General features: G+C 38.2%; 1 protein-coding gene across 5 annotated transcripts; it reads right to left on the bottom strand.

The window, feature by feature from the left end:
* Positions 1 to 63: 63 nt before the first annotated feature.
* Positions 64 to 18,941, bottom strand: GFM2 (GTP dependent ribosome recycling factor mitochondrial 2). Of its 5 annotated transcripts, none has more exons than XM_030258561.4 (22): positions 18,699 to 18,933; positions 18,358 to 18,458; positions 17,981 to 18,070; positions 17,356 to 17,440; positions 16,305 to 16,350; positions 15,241 to 15,338; positions 14,108 to 14,233; positions 13,612 to 13,700; positions 10,489 to 10,577; positions 10,183 to 10,243; positions 9,910 to 10,095; positions 8,015 to 8,095; positions 7,151 to 7,299; positions 6,498 to 6,638; positions 6,317 to 6,416; positions 5,597 to 5,786; positions 4,328 to 4,404; positions 3,694 to 3,832; positions 3,390 to 3,575; positions 1,839 to 1,954; positions 1,432 to 1,614; positions 64 to 979 (listed from the first exon to the last, which is right to left on the bottom strand). In XM_030258561.4, exons 3-22 carry the CDS (start codon positions 18,053 to 18,055, stop codon positions 851 to 853), a joined length of 2,346 nt encoding a protein of 781 aa, XP_030114421.4. In that variant the 5' UTR covers positions 18,056 to 18,070; positions 18,358 to 18,458; positions 18,699 to 18,933; the 3' UTR covers positions 64 to 850. The 5 variants fall into 5 exon arrangements, with proteins under 5 accessions (XP_030114421.4, XP_012433216.4, XP_030114422.4 ...); XM_012577762.5 differs by having other exon boundaries at positions 18,358 to 18,455; XM_030258562.4 differs by lacking the exon at positions 18,358 to 18,458 and having other exon boundaries at positions 18,699 to 18,941.
* Positions 18,942 to 19,103: the final 162 nt, after the last annotated feature.

Genomic DNA, 19,103 nt, shown 5'->3' with positions numbered 1-19,103 from the left:
ACTTGATACCATAGAGTTACTAATTCTGTACACTCTAAGGCTGAAGAAAATAAAGCTAAGACATTATTTAAATTCAGAGCAAACTATCTTTTTTATTTCAAAGTATCACTTACCCTTTTTCTAGGTAACCAGATCATTGCAACCTATAGCAAATTAGAACCATCACAGCTTAATTCACTAATTTCAAAAGGTAAACAAACAAACAAATCCATACTCAACATACTGCAGGGTGGTAGGTAGGAATTAGTCCTGGGAAAACTGCCTTTCTTGCATTTTTTTTGCACCGATCTTACCTGATTTGCGGAAGTATCCGTTAAACTTACTTGGTAAACTCAGGTAGAAATTACACCCAGTCCTGAACTCTAGTTCATAAAGGGTTTCTACCAGTAGAAGTAATACTTGTAAGTTGTACAATGTAAAATGCTTCTTAACCATATTTTTTGTACAGCTGAAAACAAATCAAGACACAAAGTGCCAAAACTGTAAAGTTATTTCAGTGATAAACAAAACTTCCACAAACTTTATTTACTAGATTAGGAAAACAGTCCCAGTGGCACATTAAGGTGGACTTAGTGCTCATTTCTGTGAAGACGATTTGCATCACTTCTCATTACACATGTCTGCAAGATAAGAATTTGCAAAGCAACAACTTGTGGTTGGTTGTATCCCTGCTTTGCAATCACGAGGTTATGCCAGCAGAGCAGAGCCTCTTGAACCTTCCTCCCTGGACAGTTAAAAGCAGTCTGTGTATACAGCTGCTAACTCATTATTTGCCATCACCAGCTGGTCCCAGACAAACACACTGGCGCACACACTTAAATATTTAACGGGGATAGAAAACCTTGTTTTCTCACACCAACCCCATCCTCCTCTGAAGAAGTGCACTTTGCTCTTGACTGCTCAGGGCTTGATAACTGGCAAGCTCCAATGTGAAGGTTGCTGAGCCCGATGTTAGAGAACGCAAAACTGTCGAGTAGCCCTGGACAAAACGGAGAACACACATCACTCAAGTTAGGATAAGGGAAAGATAAGTTAGCATAAGAAGCTGCTTAGACCACAGAGAGAGAAAAAAAGAGTGTCAGAAGTATACTGCAGTGTACTAGTAAGTTAACTTTCCAATATTACTGAATTAGAATTGCAACACATGCAAGAGTCAATAATCTTTTTTAAAAACTGTTCTCCATAAAACCTATTTTAGTAGTATTTACTAGTTCTCTAGCTTACAGCTGAATACATGCTGGTTTAGCAATCTGAATTTAGCATAAAAAAGCTACTCAATATGTGGACACTTCCTTCTGACCTTCAGTAATTACAATTTTAAAAATCCATTCTAAATTTACTTATCCATAACTAAGGAAAAGTAAACTGAAGCCAAATATCTTAAAGCCTATGAAAAATATCAGTTTTATCATTGGTAAGGTAATCACATACCATCATTTCTGCTAGTGGAACAGCAGCAACCACAACTCTGTTATCTTGACGAGACTGGATTTCCTGAATATTACCTCTCCGCTGTGCAAGATCAGCAAGTGCTGCACTGAGATGATCTTCACTTACTGTGATTTCTAAATTCATCAGGGGCTCCAGTATTTGTATACCAGCTTTTTTCAAAGCCTACATAGAATAGAAGGAAGTCAGCTGATGATGTACTTTTTTGAAAAGTACTTACTTGTGTCACTGAAGGTGACTCAAACTCTACTTGCAAAAGGTGTAAATTCCCCAGCAAGGGCATTACGAGGGCATGCAAAGAGGAACAATGACCAGATTCTGATATACATATATTTTCCCAGCAGTAGATCATGCTACTGTGTTTCCAGCAGCTTACAGTTTCACAGTACCTTTTGCACACAGCGAGAAACACAGGCTGATATCATTGTATGCGAGGTGTCTGGGTGCACTGTCAGTGATTGCACTGTCACATCTATATCTTGAACTGGGAATCCAAGCAGAGGTCCTGGGTAGGGCCATGAAGAAGAGATAAAAGGGAAAAAAAAAAAACAAGCTCATTTGTTTTCAGGATATTAAGACACATGCAAAAATTTCTCAGAATTAACTTGTTTCTCACTTTGCTCTTTCCTTTCCTGTCCTCTCCCCAAGGGTGTGGCTACTGGTCATGTTCCTCATTTAGAGGTTTTGTCATTACCTAACTTTATCAAAAGAGACAAAGGAACAAAGGAATGCAGACTCGTACTTTCTTACTGTCTTCATCATAAGCACAGATAATTCTCACCAGAGACTCCCAAATTTACTCACCCAGACAACCATTACCAAGAAGTTATTTTTAAATACATTGTATTATCTAAAACTAGTCTCTTGAACAAGACATCATTTGAAAAAGTAGGGAAAACTTCTGTTTAACCACAAGCCAGAATATTTTCTATATTTTCCTTTTGAATACAATATAATCACAGCAGTGCCTGATACTAACATATAACCAAAACTCCTGGGGTAACTCAATTCCATAAAGGATAAACTAGTGTCCTAGGCAGATTACCTCCAACCCAGGACTCTCAACCAGACCCAACGGCATTAAACTAGAGATGATGCCTAAACCATATCTGAGAAAAGAAACATCACTTTTTTTTTAACAGAGAACATGGCCAGGTATTTTTATTTTAAAGCACTTAATGGCATCAGTTTTAGGATGGAGACAGTATAGTGCTGAAGTTTCTTCAAGAAGCATAAAGAAAGCACATAGTTAACACATTCCACAGCCAAAGACGAGAGATGTTTTCAAATTCCTCTGAACAAATTTGAAAAATCACTTCATGCTGGTTGTTAAATTCTCCTTTGTTAATCCACAACCTATTGATTTTACTATAAGGCAGTTTTTTGCCCACAAGTTACTTAAGACTTCCTATTTTTAATTAAAAGTCAAGGACACTTTTAATTTATTCAAGGGCACTTTAATCCTTTAGAAAACAGACTTCCCAATTACTTAAAGCTTTTTACTGAAAACTGATGGATTTAACATATTTGAAAATCAAAAATACGCATTAGTAACAGTAACAGAAGTGTAATACATGCTGGCCTATAAAACCATTTCTGTTAGATCACTATGGTTTACATGATGTCATGAAGTAAATGCCTTATCTCTTATACCACATTAAAAAATAAACCAAAAGAGCTCCAAGCTCACTGTTGAGTGACTGAGAAGACAACAACCTTAAAAGCAAACCAAAGGCACGCTGACTTCCATTTCAGGCATAGAGAAAAAGATGTTTGGCAATTTTTGTAGTTTTTGTAATTTTCCTTCGTACCTTACATATACATTAGTTGTACGTATATATACTATATACTATCTTTTATTCATGCTACCAAGCAGTTTTTCCTTCCAAAAAATTGCTTCTTACAAAACTGTTAGACCAGTATAGCTGACATAACATTACCTTGAATGCATGAATTTGTGATTCCGTTTTCTATAGCTCCTTGGAGTTCTTTGGGTAGTACTTCACTGACATTCTCAGCATAGCTGATGATGGGTTTTGTTGTTGCTCCTTCTCCTGATGTGGGTCTTACCTCTATCTCTGCAGTTACACAGTGTCGTTTATCACCTACTGTTTTGTCCAATATATCTGCAGGGGAGGGAAAAAAAACCACATAAAATTCATCTGAAAGCCTCTCATGTATTGTTTAAAGTAAATCAAGCTGCAGAAACAGAAACAAGATGTTCCTTGCATTCACTCATTTTACCTGTAGCTTGGGCAGCATTTAAGATGGTTTCTCGGTATGCTATCTGAAGAGGTCCCAAATAAGTCTCAATTCCATATTCACGTTTGATTCGGTCATGAATAATTTCTATGTGTAATTCTCCCATGCCACAGAGGATAGTCTGGTGAGATCATTAAGAGAGAAGTGGAAAAACATGGAAAACTCAGGTTTTATTACAAATTCTTTAAGCAATGATTTGCATTCTCCAAATTGTCTCTTAAAGATGCTTCTAATTCTAACAGCTGTAATACTTAAAAATCTAAGGACCACAGACATTGCTCTAAGCCATCTAACATAAATATAATTTAAGTGAGAGTGTTGTTACCAGTACTTTGCTCATCATAAAAAAGATAATTTTACCTCACCTTAAAGACTATGTAATTCAAACCTTTTTAAATACAGAATTGTAAAAAACATGCAGAGTATGGGATTACTTCCTCTGTTCTGTAAAGCACAAGTGCCCAAGACTCCATTTTAGTTTCCTACATGTATCATAAGAACATTCAGAAAGTCCTTTTTATTAAAGAAAATTTCAATATGCAAATGAGCTAACAAAAGTGTGGTCTTGATGTTATAAAATAATGTTATAAGATGAGCAATAGAAGATTCATCTTACTTGTCCTGTGTCAGGATCTGGCTTTACTTTTAAACTTGGATCTTCACGCTGAAGGCAGCTCAATGCATTATCCAAGTCTGTACAGAAATATCAAATATTTTATCTGAAGCAAATTCAGTAATTTGAAGGTAAGAATAAGTGCCTAAATATCACTTTCCTCAAAACAAGCAAAAGAATCCTAGAGGAGCATAGATTTTGGCAAAAAAAAAGTCAGGTCAAATTGCAAGTAACCAGCAACTTCTGATTTTATCCCACAAATTAACTGTGATACAGAGTGCTTGAATTTAATTATTATGCATAGTATTTTCAGAGTGATATTTTGTATTTCTATGAAGACAGACTGGAACCTACAAATTATTAATGAAGCCAGTAAATAAATGATAAGAAAAATGTCAACTGTTACATAATTTACTTAAGTACTTAAAGATGAGTTTGATATGAAATGGTCCAAATGAAAATGTACATCGTTTTTTATACCGGGTTTTGGTTTTTTTCTGATTCCCCATTATCTTAACTGTGGAAAGCAGCAGAATGATGAACCAAGAACCAAGACTGCATTCATCATACTTGACAGTCTTTGGGGGAAAAAAACAACAAATGCAAACTAAAACATCCAAATACCACAAAATCAGTAACACCTTATAACCCAGTGGCTCAGCCTGCAGACATGCAGACATGTTGCTACAAAGCTGTTTTCTACCTTACTGCATTCTGTCACAGTACACTGGTACTTATACTCCTCCTCTTCACCACCAAGCAAGCTCAGCTTTGTAAGAACAAAGATACAGAATTCAAAGGGTATTTCCAAAAAGAGTACTATTACCAAGCCATCTGGTACATGTGCTGTTGGAAAAGACAGTAAGATTTACAGGACTGTAAGGATGCAAGGATGAACCCTAACTAGACACAGAGCATTCTTGGTACATAAAGACTTCATAGAGTAAAACTGAGAGTGCCAGCTGGAAAAAAAAAACACATTTCAAGGTTATTTTTAGTTGGGACACTATGTGCAACCTACCACTGTAACTGCAGCAAAACTCAGAATAAGTACCTCCATCCTTCTATTTCTAACTGAAGAACTACTACTTTTCTAGACACAAAATCTAGCAAAATAGTAGTACCACTACTGCTTGACACAGTAATAGCAAAGGATATGGACAATCATGATCTGAAGTATACCCTCAGTATAAACACCAGAAAGAACTATACTAAATCACTGGCTGTTAAGTTTGTAATACTCGCTCATCCAATTAGGTGGCTGCATTGTACCTTGTTGCCTGGCCATTGAAGGTGGTTCAATGGTACAGAAGAAGACAGGCTCAGGGATCTCAACACCTGCCAGCAGAAGACTGTCTACACCACTCACAGACCTCTTCTTTTCCCCAGCATCCCTTCCAGCTCGGCGTGCTGCAGCAACAGCTGAAGCCTTTGATGACACTATGGTATCTCCAGTGGCACTCTAAGGATCAACACAAGAAATTAGGTGAAATAAAAACCAACCTCAAACTCAAAATGTATGCCAAAGCTGGTAACGTTTTAGAAAATCTGTGTAAATTACATTAATGCAGCCTATTCAGACAGTAAGAAATTATTAAACTAATAGAATCAAGCACAAAACACATTTATTTGAACTTGAAACTGTTGTTTTTGAGTAACTGATTCAGACCATCATTCCCCTTCCCCACAGGAGATCTCTTTGTGACATTACACTGTATTTTAAGAGTTACAGTATTAATACGAGCCCAACCCTAACCAAATGCACCTTTAACTTTCAGTCCTTTCCAATCAGCACTGCAGTTTCCAGGTCAGTTACTGATATTTGTAGACTGTGGCATTTAATTTTAGGAGGAAGTACACCTATACGTCCTTCAAATAAAGCAAGTTTACATATGTCGCCATAATCAAGAACACATCAGAGATACAGTATCATAGAAGTAGAAAGCACACTAGTAAAACAAGCACCTTTACAATATCCGTACTTTTCATTACCTGTTTTAACCCAACGGTCAGAGCAATGTTGCCGGGCATTAGGGATGGTATTTCAATTTGCTGATCAGCAAAAGGCAGGAGCAGACGGCTCATTCTCTCCCTGAAAATTAAATTCTCTGTTATTCAGGACTTTTAACAGGCATTCCAATATTACACTGAACCACACCTCTATCTTACTCACGTGCAACTTTTGTTAATATTATATACAGCTGACTGAGGTTTCAATGAACCTGAGTAAACACGAACAAAAACTAGTGGTCCACGACATTTATCATGAAGAACTTTGAATGCCAGGGCAACCAGGTCATCCTTGTACCACTGTCTGCAAAATAAAAAGCACAACAAAAAGCATACTTGTAGGATTAATCCACTCATACTCACATTTACCTAAATTTTCACTAATTTAAGAGGTGATATGCTTCTTACTGCAATGAGGCAGATTTTCAAAAAACATAATTTGTAATAAAAAATAATCATCTAAGCAGTTCCACCTCCAATAGGACATGTAAGATGTTATGTGATTCAGACAATACTAAAGAGGATTCTTAGATCACATTTTTGTAAAATGACAATGTCCTCAGATTAAAAAAAGACTTAAGAACTCCAAAGTGCAAGTTTGACAGTTCGAGATAAATGCATCCAATTCCAGTAGAACTGACCAAAGCAGGTTCAGTACTAAAGTGTATTTTTCTGTCCACACATGTCTACTATTATTTAATACCTAAAGAAGGTAAATATATTTTAAAAACATGAATGCTTTAATATTCTCCTTTTGTGTGTTCCTACTTATTTTTCTTTCTTTTTTTCTGAATCTCCTTTTCTACCTGTACTTACAGAAACTCATATGAACGCTCATTAGGGGCAGGCAAGTACAGAGTAATAGCATCCAGTAATGGCTGCACCCCTTTGTTCTTCAGTGCACTGCCACAGAGGACAGGGACAGCCTTCCGAGCCAGTGTGATTCTGCGGATAGCAGACTGCAACTGCAAAAAAAAAATTATTTTATGTTAATATATGATCTACAATTTAGTTACACTCCAGCTATTAGACAATGCTAACCAATCTCCAAAAAGCTGAAAAGTATGTTTGTAAATACAACATCACTCGTCCAAAATCCTTTCACTGCTTTCAGCAAGCTCCAAACCATAAACCCAAACATTTAGATGCTAAAACAGAAGACACTGGTTTTAAGATTGCTAAACATTTCACACAAATCTGCTGCTGTTCTTGTTATAACAGTCCTTTGAATTCAGTATGTTGTAACTCACTGCTTTCAACATGCAGTGTCTAAAGAGTCAACCATTTCAAAGTAGCTGAGATGCTATTTTTGTTAGTGAGAATCAGCAGCTCAGTCACAAACTGCACTGACTCTACCTGAAAGTTCCATTCACCTCTCCCTAAACTCTTTTGTAGCAGTCTAACTTTCAAAAAAAGAAAACCCCACCTTCCTGAATATATGTACCCAACTTTTAAAATTATGCCTAGATACCTAAGAATCATAGCATATCTTCATACAATTCCTACTAACTCTGAAGAATATATTGTTCTAAATCCACAGTACTGTTAATTTACTGCATAAGATGGTGTGATCTCATTTTAGTGAAAAATCTGCAAAATCAAAATTTGCATGTGTGAAAGGAAGAATAACCCAAACCCTTGCAATAAGAGCTAGTAAGCACTTGTAAATGCAAAAAATACCTTGTCGGCTGGTATTAAGTCAAAATTTTCGCTATTTTCTCCAAGAACCAGTTCAGCAAATTCATCATCCAGATCTGCAACCTTCAACAGAATAGTTCCTTATCATTCGGCATACAGTAATTTCACAAAAAAGTTACATATCCTGCTTACTTAGAATATATAGCTAAACAAAGCAGAAACAAAGACTTTAAAGACATAAGCAATTATAAACTCAGATCATATAAAATCTTGGAAATGAAGGATTCAAGAAAGGATGGGGGAAAAAACACACTTATAAAACTGCTGTCAAGCAAAACATCAATGGGAGAGAGAATGCTTGTACTTCTCTATGAAATGGAAAAAAACCTTCAGCCATACAGTGACAGCCATGAAGGGTTTAACTCATGTATTTCAGTCCTGCGAACACAGGGAAGCTTGAAGTAAGCAGTAAGCAAACTTTACAAGCCAACAGATACTGAGCTGGAAAAAACAGACAAGCATCATGGCATTTTGGCCTTCTTCATGTCAAGGGTTTGTAGGTCCAAGGTCTCCGTTTTCAAATTGTACCAGTTAGCTTGACATATAACTAACTCCTTAAATGTCTAACATATGTCCCTGCACTGTCACAGACTCAGAACACCCAAGCACAGGAAAGCACTTTGCCCCCTCTATTGGTTACACCACCAACTGGCCAAATTCTGAAATAAACCCTTAATAAACAATTAGAAGTCTTATCAAATTAATAGTTAAAACATGAGAGATAAAGGAAATAGTTCATTTAATTAAGTGAACGTAAAGTGTGCGAAAGGGCCAGTACTCAAAATGCTACATTTTACAGGGTTTCTGATAAGGAATATTAACAGCATAGAAAGCATTTTGAAACATATTTTACAAACACAAGGATATCTCAATTATCACACAGTACTAGTCCACCCCTTCCTCCTTCAGGAAGGGCTCAGAAAACAAAGGGGAAAAAAACCAACACTGTTCTTACAAACCTTTCTATCTGACAACATTTCTTAAGATAAAAGGTTGGGTATTACCACTGCCATTTAAAACCTACTAAGTTTTGAAAACGGATTGTGTATATGTTTACTGAATTCAGTGCAATATAAAACAGATCTCTCCAATTTCAAAGGAAACTGAATGCTACCATCATCTGTTTACACACTTGCACAATGTTATTCAAAGTTGTATGTAAGGCAGCCCTTCCAACAAAAAGGACTGATTTATGATTGGATTGAGCTGCTTCAAACACAGCACTTGTTGCCATTTTGACCAGGCTGCAACATCCCATCCAGCTTCTAGCTGTCACTTCAGAAGAGTATGGATACGCTGCAGGTTTCAAGTCACACCTATCATCTTTCATGTGAATGTACCAAAGATATTTTGGCTTCTAAGACAGTACAAACACCGTCTGCTTTTAGCTTCCCCAGCACAAAAGAGACTGATAAATCATAGGAATTAGAAAACCACTAATGGGGCTGGAGTGCAGCTGAAGGCCCAGAGAGATGGGTTTGTCTGGCTTGGAGAAGCTCAACCAGGATGCAAATACTGTCTCTTACTATTTGAAATAGTGGTAGTGGCCTTACTTCAGGGAAAACAGAACCAGATTCTCCTCAGAGGTACAGAAGGAAAGCACCAGCATGGCTGTCCCACCTTGCACCACAGTAAAATCCCACTGGACATAAAGAAATTATGGTCAAGCACTGGGACAAGCTGCCTACAGAGAATCATCATCCTTTGACTTGAAAACTCAACTGAACAAGCCTGAACAAGTCAACCTAATGCTGAAGTCAGCCCTGCTTTAAGCAAATCACTTAACCAGACATCTCCAAAGGTCCCTTTCAGCCTATTTTTCCTACTGCTCTGAGTAATGGCTTTAAATATATTATGTATTTACTTTAAAACTTTACTTGTTCTATTAAGGTATTTCTTGCATCCTGGACTTCTTGGAATAGGTTTGGATCATCAGTCTCCAGCAGCAGCTTTCGCTCAAATTTTTTTCCATCATCCGGATCAGAAGTAGGTTTCCAAATTATTTGCTCCTTAGTCACAACATCAACCAGTCCTCTGAAGGTCCTCGCTTCCCCAATAGGCAGCTGCAAATCAGAGACTTTAGACACATGCAAAAAAAATATGAAAGAGTTCCACTCAAAAGGAAACAAGCATTTAATTTCTAAGCTTACCTGTAACAGTAAAGGTTCTGTCTTCAGCTTCTGTTTGATGCTCTCAACGGCATATGTAAAACTACAGAAAAAGAACAGATACTCAGTTAAACAAAACGATGTGATATTAGTATGATAGGCTCACCACTCCCTATTTACTGCAAAAATTATTCCTGGAATTATACAGAAATATGTATTTGCATAACCAAAGAAGTATATAGCATTAACGTAAGTATTAACATAATTAGGTTGCTCTATGCTTAACAGAAAATGCCAGACATTCGCTTATAAGCTTTTTAGCAATGATTAAGATAACTGCCTAAATACCTTGCATTGGTTTTGTCCATCTTGTTTAAAAAGCAAATCCGTGGTATCTGGTGTTTGTCTGCTTGTCTCCAGACTGTCAGAGTTTGTGCCTAAAGAAAAAGACAAAATGGAAACATTAGTGTCAAGAGCTAACTATATGCTTCCCAACACCACTGACGGTCTGAGTTCAGAGTCGAGAAGGGAACTGTGCTGTGTATTGTGACAATCCCATAGCTGCCATCGCAGATCAACTCCATAAGCAGCTTTGTCTTATCTTGTCTCTCAGCTGTTGTCATTTCCTTTTGTGCACTAAGGGCATGCAGCCATAGCGGCAAGGGAATGTGAAGAGAAACTAAGCACTATGGGAGGCATATATGGGGAAAACTCTGTAATGTAGTGAATGTAGTGACTTTATGCTTTATTGCCAAATTACTTAGGCACACACAGGCAAGCATTTCTGTGGCTACACATACAACAAAAAAACTACCGTGGTTTTGTCATGGTTTGACACTGGCACAATGCCAGCACTCCCATGAAAATGCAACCTCTCAATTGAATGCTGAGAAATGCGATTGGGAACAGAGCAAAGCAGGCCCAAGCTTAATAACAAGGGAAAAAAACCCCACTTTATTAAGCTACTACTACTATAAAGGAAAAAAAAAAGAAAGGAAAACACACACATAAATCCAAAACTAAAATGCGAATTGTTGTTTTCTCCCCTCTTGGCAGAGCGTCCTTGAAAGGAAAAATCCTAAAAGCAGTCTGTCCATCCATGCATTGGTGGTGAGAGTACTGTGCATGGAAAGGAGAGGGTCACCATGGCAAACTTATTCTCCAGGCGGTGCCATGTGTGACATGGAAACACAGGATGTGGCAGCTGTGTTTCTTGGGGGTCTATGGTGCAAGGGAGACTCCTCTCTCCCCTGATGGACTCAGTATTGATTATACTGAAGGGTGAATACTTGATTAAGGGTCCAAATGCGTCTCACCGTGGTTTGTTGGAGTTGGGTGGTGGGAGGTGGAATGTTTTGAAAGGTTTTCATTTTGGATTTATGAGTGTGTTTTCCTTTCTTTTTTTTCCTTTATAGTAGTATAGTAGTAGTAGCTTAATAAAGTTTTTTTTCCATTGTTATTAAGCTTGGCCTGCTTTGCTCTGTTCTCGATCACATTTCACAGCATTCAAGGCTGCATTTTCATGGGGGCGCTGGCATTGTGCCAGTGTCAAACCATGACAGGTTTTAACAGTAATTTGTGCACTGCTGAGCCATTTATCATATGTATTTTTATTTGAAAATTAGAAGAGGCATTTGGAAAAAAAGTCCGTTTAGATTCATTAATAGTCTCTGACCACTACATAGAATAATGCAAGATTTTGCTACAGAGTTTCAGAAAAAAACAAGCATATCTAATGGTTTTGGTTTTGAGGGTGGAGGCTATTACTCAGTTCAGGCTCATATTTAATGGCACCTAAATGCTTTCCAGTAGCAAGTTAAGTAATATGACTTACAGTGACTAAGAGTTCTCTCATCCCTCATCTAGGAAAAACGTATGTCCCATGCAAGAGGGATTTCACATGTAACTTTTCTATAGGATTGAACTACTGAAACATCTCATGCTATAAAAAGTCCAGTTCTAGCTTGCCTCCACCTTTTCTGCACTCTGTTAAGAAGGCCACTGGGGAGGGAGAAAACCTCCTTGAAAATTACCTATTTTCTACATGAAATGTGAAAATGAGAAACTGGCCTGTATTAATTTAATTCAATTTGCGAAGACAGCAACAAAACAACAAAACCATCCCAAACTTATAATGATAATCACACTTACTTGCTGCTTATTACCATGGAAATTCCTCTGCTCTACAGGATTTGAAATTAAATGCTCAGCTTCCTGAAGCTGAAATTTTATAAAAGCATTGAAAGAGAGAATACAGAGAAAAATCTCTATACATTATTTCAGTCTGATTAAAGTCATTAAATGCTGCGGGAAAATAACTGAGTGACTGGAGATAAAATCAGAGAAAACTGTGAAGGCACATTCACCCTCTAACAGAATTTTTTACTGTGGAAACTACAGGGTGAGATGCAGCTGCTATTCCCCAGATAGGATGTGGTCAGCATGCCCCACTTCCCACACACAATACATGCTGAGCAGAGTGAAGACACTGTGTCCAGGTTCTGTTTAAATCCTTGGAAGAGGGGGAAATCCGTGGTACCTTATAGCTGGTAAGCCACATAACAGCTGTCAACCAAAGGAGAAAAAAAATACGATTTCTTGCTGTTGAACCAGGAACCATGGCAAGATCACAGACATACACCTCTGTCTTAAAGGTGACCCTGGGTAACACTGACATTACCCAGCTAGAAGGCACGACCACCCCCACTGAATATGATGCATGATTACAGTCACTGAAGCTCCACCTAAACACAAAAATAGTATTAAGGTAAATTAAAAATGGGGAGAAGTTAGAGACCCCTGGGAACTTCTGGGATCAGACAACAGGCTGAACTTGTCTTCATTCCCACAGCGACATCTGTTGGGTAAGAACTGTACTCTATCCATGCTGAATGACTACCTCAAGCTAGTAGTTAGTAGAGCTCGTTAGCATATTGCTTTGAAGACACTTTTGCAGCCAAATGCTATCACCAGAAGTCTTCAAACCTTAACCTGTCAGATTTTTCAATTACATTAATGAGGAGTGCTATTCCATAAACTCTTAAGTCTGAGTCTGTAAAGGGTGCTAACAGTTGCTAGCAGCAGCTAGCTATGGAAGCACAGGGTCTCTCTCACCCTGCTGGCATATCTCCCTGGGTCTTTCCTGAGGCACCAACAGATCAATTAAGGACCCCTTAGGAGGTATCTTTCTGTTTGCATAAGACTCTGAACAAGGTAGCTGAACCACACTCTAATCCAGTGGACTGTTCAGTGAAGAGTCCCTGGGTCACCATAATGGAACAGTGATAGATTGAATTGGGCACAAGAATTAAATCTTTCCTGGGGAACTAAAAGATTAATCAAACACAAAGAGTTTGAGAAAATCTCTCCCCTTTACCATGAAAGACTGCACACACACACACACACACACACACACACACACACACACACAAAAAATCTACACAAAAAAAAAAATCTAACAGTTGATTTTACCTCAACACCAGCTGAAGCATCAAATACTGCTACTGCTCCATCCAGGACTCTTAAACAACGCTCAACTTCCACTGTAAAATCCACATGGCCTAAAAAAAAAAATCTTCCTTTTATACCACCATAATTCAAGCAGGCACCATCAGTAGGTCACTATACATTTAAACTTTTTTTTTTTCTTTCAAATAAAGTCAAAACAACTTTTTCTTTACTTGCAGGGAAATACACCTATCAATCTTTGAAATAAACACGATTATTATAATTCAAGTCTAGAACTGAGAACAATTTAATGTGGAAGCATCTGAGCTCACTTTATATAAGCTAGATTTGGAATCAGTAAGCAATAATTATCCAAAGCTGAACAGAGTTTAGTACAGGCGTTTTTATTGATGCAATTAAGCCAGTTAAATTTTGCACTATATTTAAGACAAACACACTTTGTGACACTCCACCTCACCTTCTCTCCCTTAATAATATGAGTGCAACTAAAGAACAGTACCTGGGGTGTCAATCAGATTGATTCTGTAGTTCTTCCAGTCAAATGTAACAGCAGCAGACTGAATGGTAATACCACGTTCTCGCTCTTGTGCCATAAAATCTGTCACCGTGTCTCCATCATCAACATCTGCAACAGAAAGCAGGATTGTGTAGGTTAACAATTCAAAATCTGAAATTGTCTTTGAATACAGATATCAAGAGTGAGTTGGAAATAGTCCTTTTACATATATATATGTGTAAGCTATGAAAATTAACCTTCTTGAAAACATTACAAGGCCAGGTTATTTACCCAGGCTCCCCTTCCTAGGAATAAATGCCCTGCAAGTGATTCCAAGTAATCCAAAACACGTAATTCCAACAACCTTTGTGCTGTTCTTAATCCCTCATGAGCATCTTAAAAATTAAACAAAGCCCAAAATCATGAACAAACTATAACTCTAAAAAACCTAGCTGCACTCACTGTATGAAATGTGACTGACATTTTGAAATTTGGTAATCAAAAGGTAATTAAATCAAAAGTAAAGTACAAACAAACCACCAAGTAATAGGTTGGGCTTTGCTTACATTTTAATAACAAGAAAAGCAGTTGACATTTTTAAATTAGCAGGATCCCAAGTTCAACTGCTTCACAAGCTGAACAACTTCTATCAGTCATATACAGTTGAAAACAGGGTATAAAGTCTAAAATGTCAAAACGAAACACAAACAGAGGCTGCTGTGACCATTTCAATCTTGAAGAATTCTATTAAACGTGCTGTAGCAAAGAAGCCTTTCTGTGTCATACCTTTCAAAAGAAGTGGATACTTTTTCTTACTCTGCTCTCCTCACAGGTCAAAAGAGAACTCAACAAACTGCTTTACCAGAATGGCCCATTAGCAACCAGTAAAATAACGAGATCCTCTAATTAAATGTTAAACAAAACAAAGCATGCTGAAAGTAAAATATCAACCTATGATATCTGAAAGTAAAACTGCCTTAGTGCAAAAAGGAACATGCATTAAAATTCAATTAAACTGCAGCACAACTTTGGAACAACTGCCTCCTACATGAGGTATTCCACCAGCAACTGTACTGCATGTAATTGTACACTATTACATTTCTTAAACCTACTGAAATACAAAAAGCATTTCTAACCTCCAAGTGTTCTTATGTATCCAGAATAATACAGCATTCTCTCTGTTGTAGTAGTTTTTCCTGCATCAATGTGGGCCATAATGCCAATGTTTCGGATTCTGCATAAAGTGAAAACATCGCAGTCAGTGCAGTAATTTTTTAAGCCTGTGATAATTCTTATTTGTACAGTGAATATTCCCTGAGAACAGCACACCAGATTAATAGTATTGCTTCTCTGCTGCATATCTGATATGGTGTACATTCTAATACTGAAGAATATCAGTATTGAGATGGTGAATTTTCTTTAAATCAGTAGTACTGAACAGTGTTGCAACAGGTTTCCAAGCTCCACTTCATGGAAAGTCCCTTCTTGGGATCATGCTCACCCATCTGCCCTCCTGACAAACAGAAACAGTCCCTCCCCTCTCTTGTCCATCCCAATCCCTGATACCTAGTGCTCTCAACAATTTATTGCATATATACCCTTTACACCCGAAATACAGCACACCCAAGTTCTCATGAAGCTGACCTTGATCCAGTTCAGCCTACTCTTCCTTCCTGAAGTACCTCACCAGTAGCTTCCAGAACTCTTCCCTTGCTTTGCACAGCACAGGCTTGTGATCAGCCCCCATGTTCACCATTAATGCTGGCTTGACCTCATCCTCAGCTACACCCTAGTCTCAGCACCCCTCCAAGGGAACTTCAGCCCTACGGCACTTCTTTAGTAGCTTAGCCCCTAATTTCAGCCTTGCCCTTATCAAATGTGCCATGAAAGCAAAGCACACACAGCCCTGCCCACTGTAGCAGTCTAGTTACCAAGACATCCTTCCCCCTTCACCTCCTGGCAATACCATGGATTTGGGGCTTCCTAACAGCCTGGTTTTGGTTATGATGGTGCAAGCAAGGGACAACACAGGACCTCTGTGCCACCAGCAAGCACTCTCTATCGAAATGTCACAAGTAAGCAAGTACTAACTTTATATTAAACATGCACATCAGACAGGCATGGCAACAACCTACAATTCTTTATCACATCAACTCTTCTGACTGAAGTTACATTCCAACAATTAACTAACTTGATGTACCTGGATATATGAGGATTAATGACAGAATGCAGAGACTTAACATCACCTGGAAACAAACAAAAAAATGAAACAACTTTTCAGACAGAACCCAATGCAGAAATATACTTAAGAAAACTCCTAAAAATCTTATTTAAAAAAGAAGATTCAGAGCCACAAGTCATGACAATCTGTAATCTCTATCACCTCAAATGTTTAAAGATATGTACATAATTTTAAATAAATCTCTTTCCACCTCAAAAAAAGAGAAATGGTTGAGAAAACCACTGTAACTTAGAAACAACAGAAAAAAGGCAACACAGGAAAGTTCATCATCTTACTCTGCAGAAGCATACCTCAGTTCAAGACAACTGTAATGCTGACATTCATCTGAACTGGTGATTAGATAATAGATTTGAAAAGTTATTTCTCCTTTAAGCATTAAAGCTATACAGCATAATTCTCAGGTTTAGAAGGCAAGCTGACCTGTGATGAAAAAATATGGGACTAGGAAGTTTTAAAAGAATGTGTCTTGCAAGAAAATATCTTTCTCACACAGTTTAGCTGTAAAATAAGTTGTCAAGGTAATTTTTTATGAAACTAACCCAAATTCAGTTATTCAAGCTATTGAAGGTGTGTTTCAGGAAAAAAATAGTATAGTTCATCTTTGATAGGTCACATAGAATTCAAAAACATTTAAGCTAAAATTCCTTCACCACCTACAGATCATCTGTCTCATCAGAGACACATGAAAGTAGCATCTTACAGGAACCCTTAATGAGGAGTTCCAGCACACTTCACAACTGACCTGACTTCTTATAATATGTACCTTTCCTTATTATTGTTTCCTAAAGGCTTTATACTGTGAATCTACTGAAAAAACAGCAGCAACACCAAACTCTTCAGCCCTTGAGTCATCTAAGTGCTCTATTTATGTTTCATGCATTAAATTCTATAAAGAATGACCAAAAGAATACACAATAAAACAGAAAGTGTGCAGAAATAGAAATAATTTTTTATTTTTATTCAGTTTTAAATTAATCCTTACTATAAAGAAAATGACATAAACTTATACCTGGTGGAGAACTGTAGTTTCTCAGACTGCAGTTTCGCTGTGTCACACCTGTAACTCTTATTTTTGTATTTCTGAAATACATATACTTGAAAGAAAAAAGAATAATAGAGAATGTTTATTGTTACAACTAGCTACTTTGTATCCACATTTTTGGCAGCTGTAGAAAAATAAGGCAAAAAAAATCTACAGGAACACATATTGTTGCCAGGTATTTTTACAAGATCAAAACACCAAATATTAAAAGCAGATGCTCGAAGTTGATGTCCACATTAAGGTTTAAACCAAAGTTGATCCAATCAATATTTGGGACATTAAGTAAAAATTTATGGCATCATCAAAATATTTTTCAATAGCCAAAAATTTTTTAATACGTCTAGTTACTTGTGTAAATAATTTAACAATGATAAGAGTTAAGCAGTCAAAAAATTTACACAAAATCTACAAATTCAATTCCCAATTCTAAAGCCCCGTTCCAACATGAAAGTATGCACTGTCCAGAGGCCAACCGTTAAAGACAAAAAAACCCAAACAAAAACCTACACCCCAGTTAAAGAAAGTTTATTCAGAGTAACACAAGTGTTTCCCATGCTCATAGAGGAAGTATCAAAACTGGGGGAAAGCTTACCTTATTGCACAAACTTGATGACTTCAATGCATTCACTGAAAACTTCCCCATAATTCTCAACATTCTGCCTCCCATCTCTAAAGCTGTTCCCTGGCAAGGTAAGTAAACATTGTATAAAATGATAGGAAATAGGCTAACCATGTTTCTTTGACATAACTCAATCACAAAACGTCATTCTTTTTCATGGGAAATCAGGTTAATATTTTTCAGGTTATTGCTCTGTAAGTTGAATCAGTGTCAGATCAGTGATAATAATATTATTAAGCCTTAACATTATGTAATGCAGCACAAATGCATACCCACAAACACTATTTTTCATGGAAATAATATATTTCTCCGGGAAACATTAAAGCAGAATAAAGAAAATTACAGCTTACGCTCACTCTCAGATAAGCTCCAAAGCATTGATTCCTGGTGAGCAAAGCGCAAATAGCTTTTTTAATCCTGAAGAAGTAAGGAAGGCAGGGCAAAGTACCTACTTAGGTCAGAAACAATAGAAAATATTAAGTATTGTGATCTTTTAAGCACAGCAAAAAGAAAAAAAACCAAAAAAAAACAGTGCAACAAATAGCCCAAGCATCAAAAGCAGCAGCGTCAAAAGCATTCCTAGATGCTGCTGGTTATTTGAGTAGACATCACTGCCCAGCTCCCGTGACTTTCTGCTTCGTAGTAGCTTCACAACGAAGAGCAAAAGGCTCAGTGCGCTCCGCTCCCTCACCCTGCGAGCCGCGCTCGCCTCCCGGCGGTGCCGGCGCAGTCGCTGACCGGGGGAGCGGGAAGGGCGCGATTCCCCAAGCCGAGCCCAGCCGGGTGCCGCCAGACGCCGACCCGCAGTGGCTGTGCACAAGGACACGGCCCTGCGGCCGCGTTCCGTACCCCGGGGCGATTCGTGCCGGCCCCGGGCCCTCCTGCCCCGGACCTTCCCCCGGCCCGGGCCGCGCTGGGCCCGCCCTGTCGGCACTGCCGCCGGAACGCAGCGCGCCTCTCCTTCCCCCGCCGCCTCACCGCCCGCCCGCGTTCCTCTCTCCCCCACAGCCTCACAGACCCGGCAGCAAAAAGCACCTCTTGGATCTCTTCCGCTCCATTCCTCTCCCTCTTCCTGACCTCGCCGAGCCCGGCGCGA

Source organism: Taeniopygia guttata, chromosome Z (genome assembly GCF_048771995.1).
Source record: "Taeniopygia guttata chromosome Z, bTaeGut7.mat, whole genome shotgun sequence".
In the NCBI taxonomy this organism is placed as follows: domain Eukaryota; kingdom Metazoa; phylum Chordata; class Aves; order Passeriformes; family Estrildidae; genus Taeniopygia; species Taeniopygia guttata.
The sequence above is the reverse complement of the archived record's forward strand: the minus strand, read 5'-3'. Positions and strand labels throughout refer to the sequence as shown.

Coding starts and splice junctions, on each gene's coding strand:
- GFM2 (XM_030258562.4), bottom strand. CDS start 18,055: ATGGGAGGCAGAATGTTGAGAATTATGGGGAAGTTTTCAGTGAATGCA. Junction 16,351..17,355: donor AAACTACAGTTCTCCACCAG/GTATAAGTTTAT, acceptor GTTTGTTTCCAG/GTGATGTTAAGTCTCTGCAT. Junction 7,300..8,014: donor ACTTAATACCAGCCGACAAG/GTATTTTTTGCA, acceptor TTTTTTTTGCAG/TTGCAGTCTGCTATCCGCAG.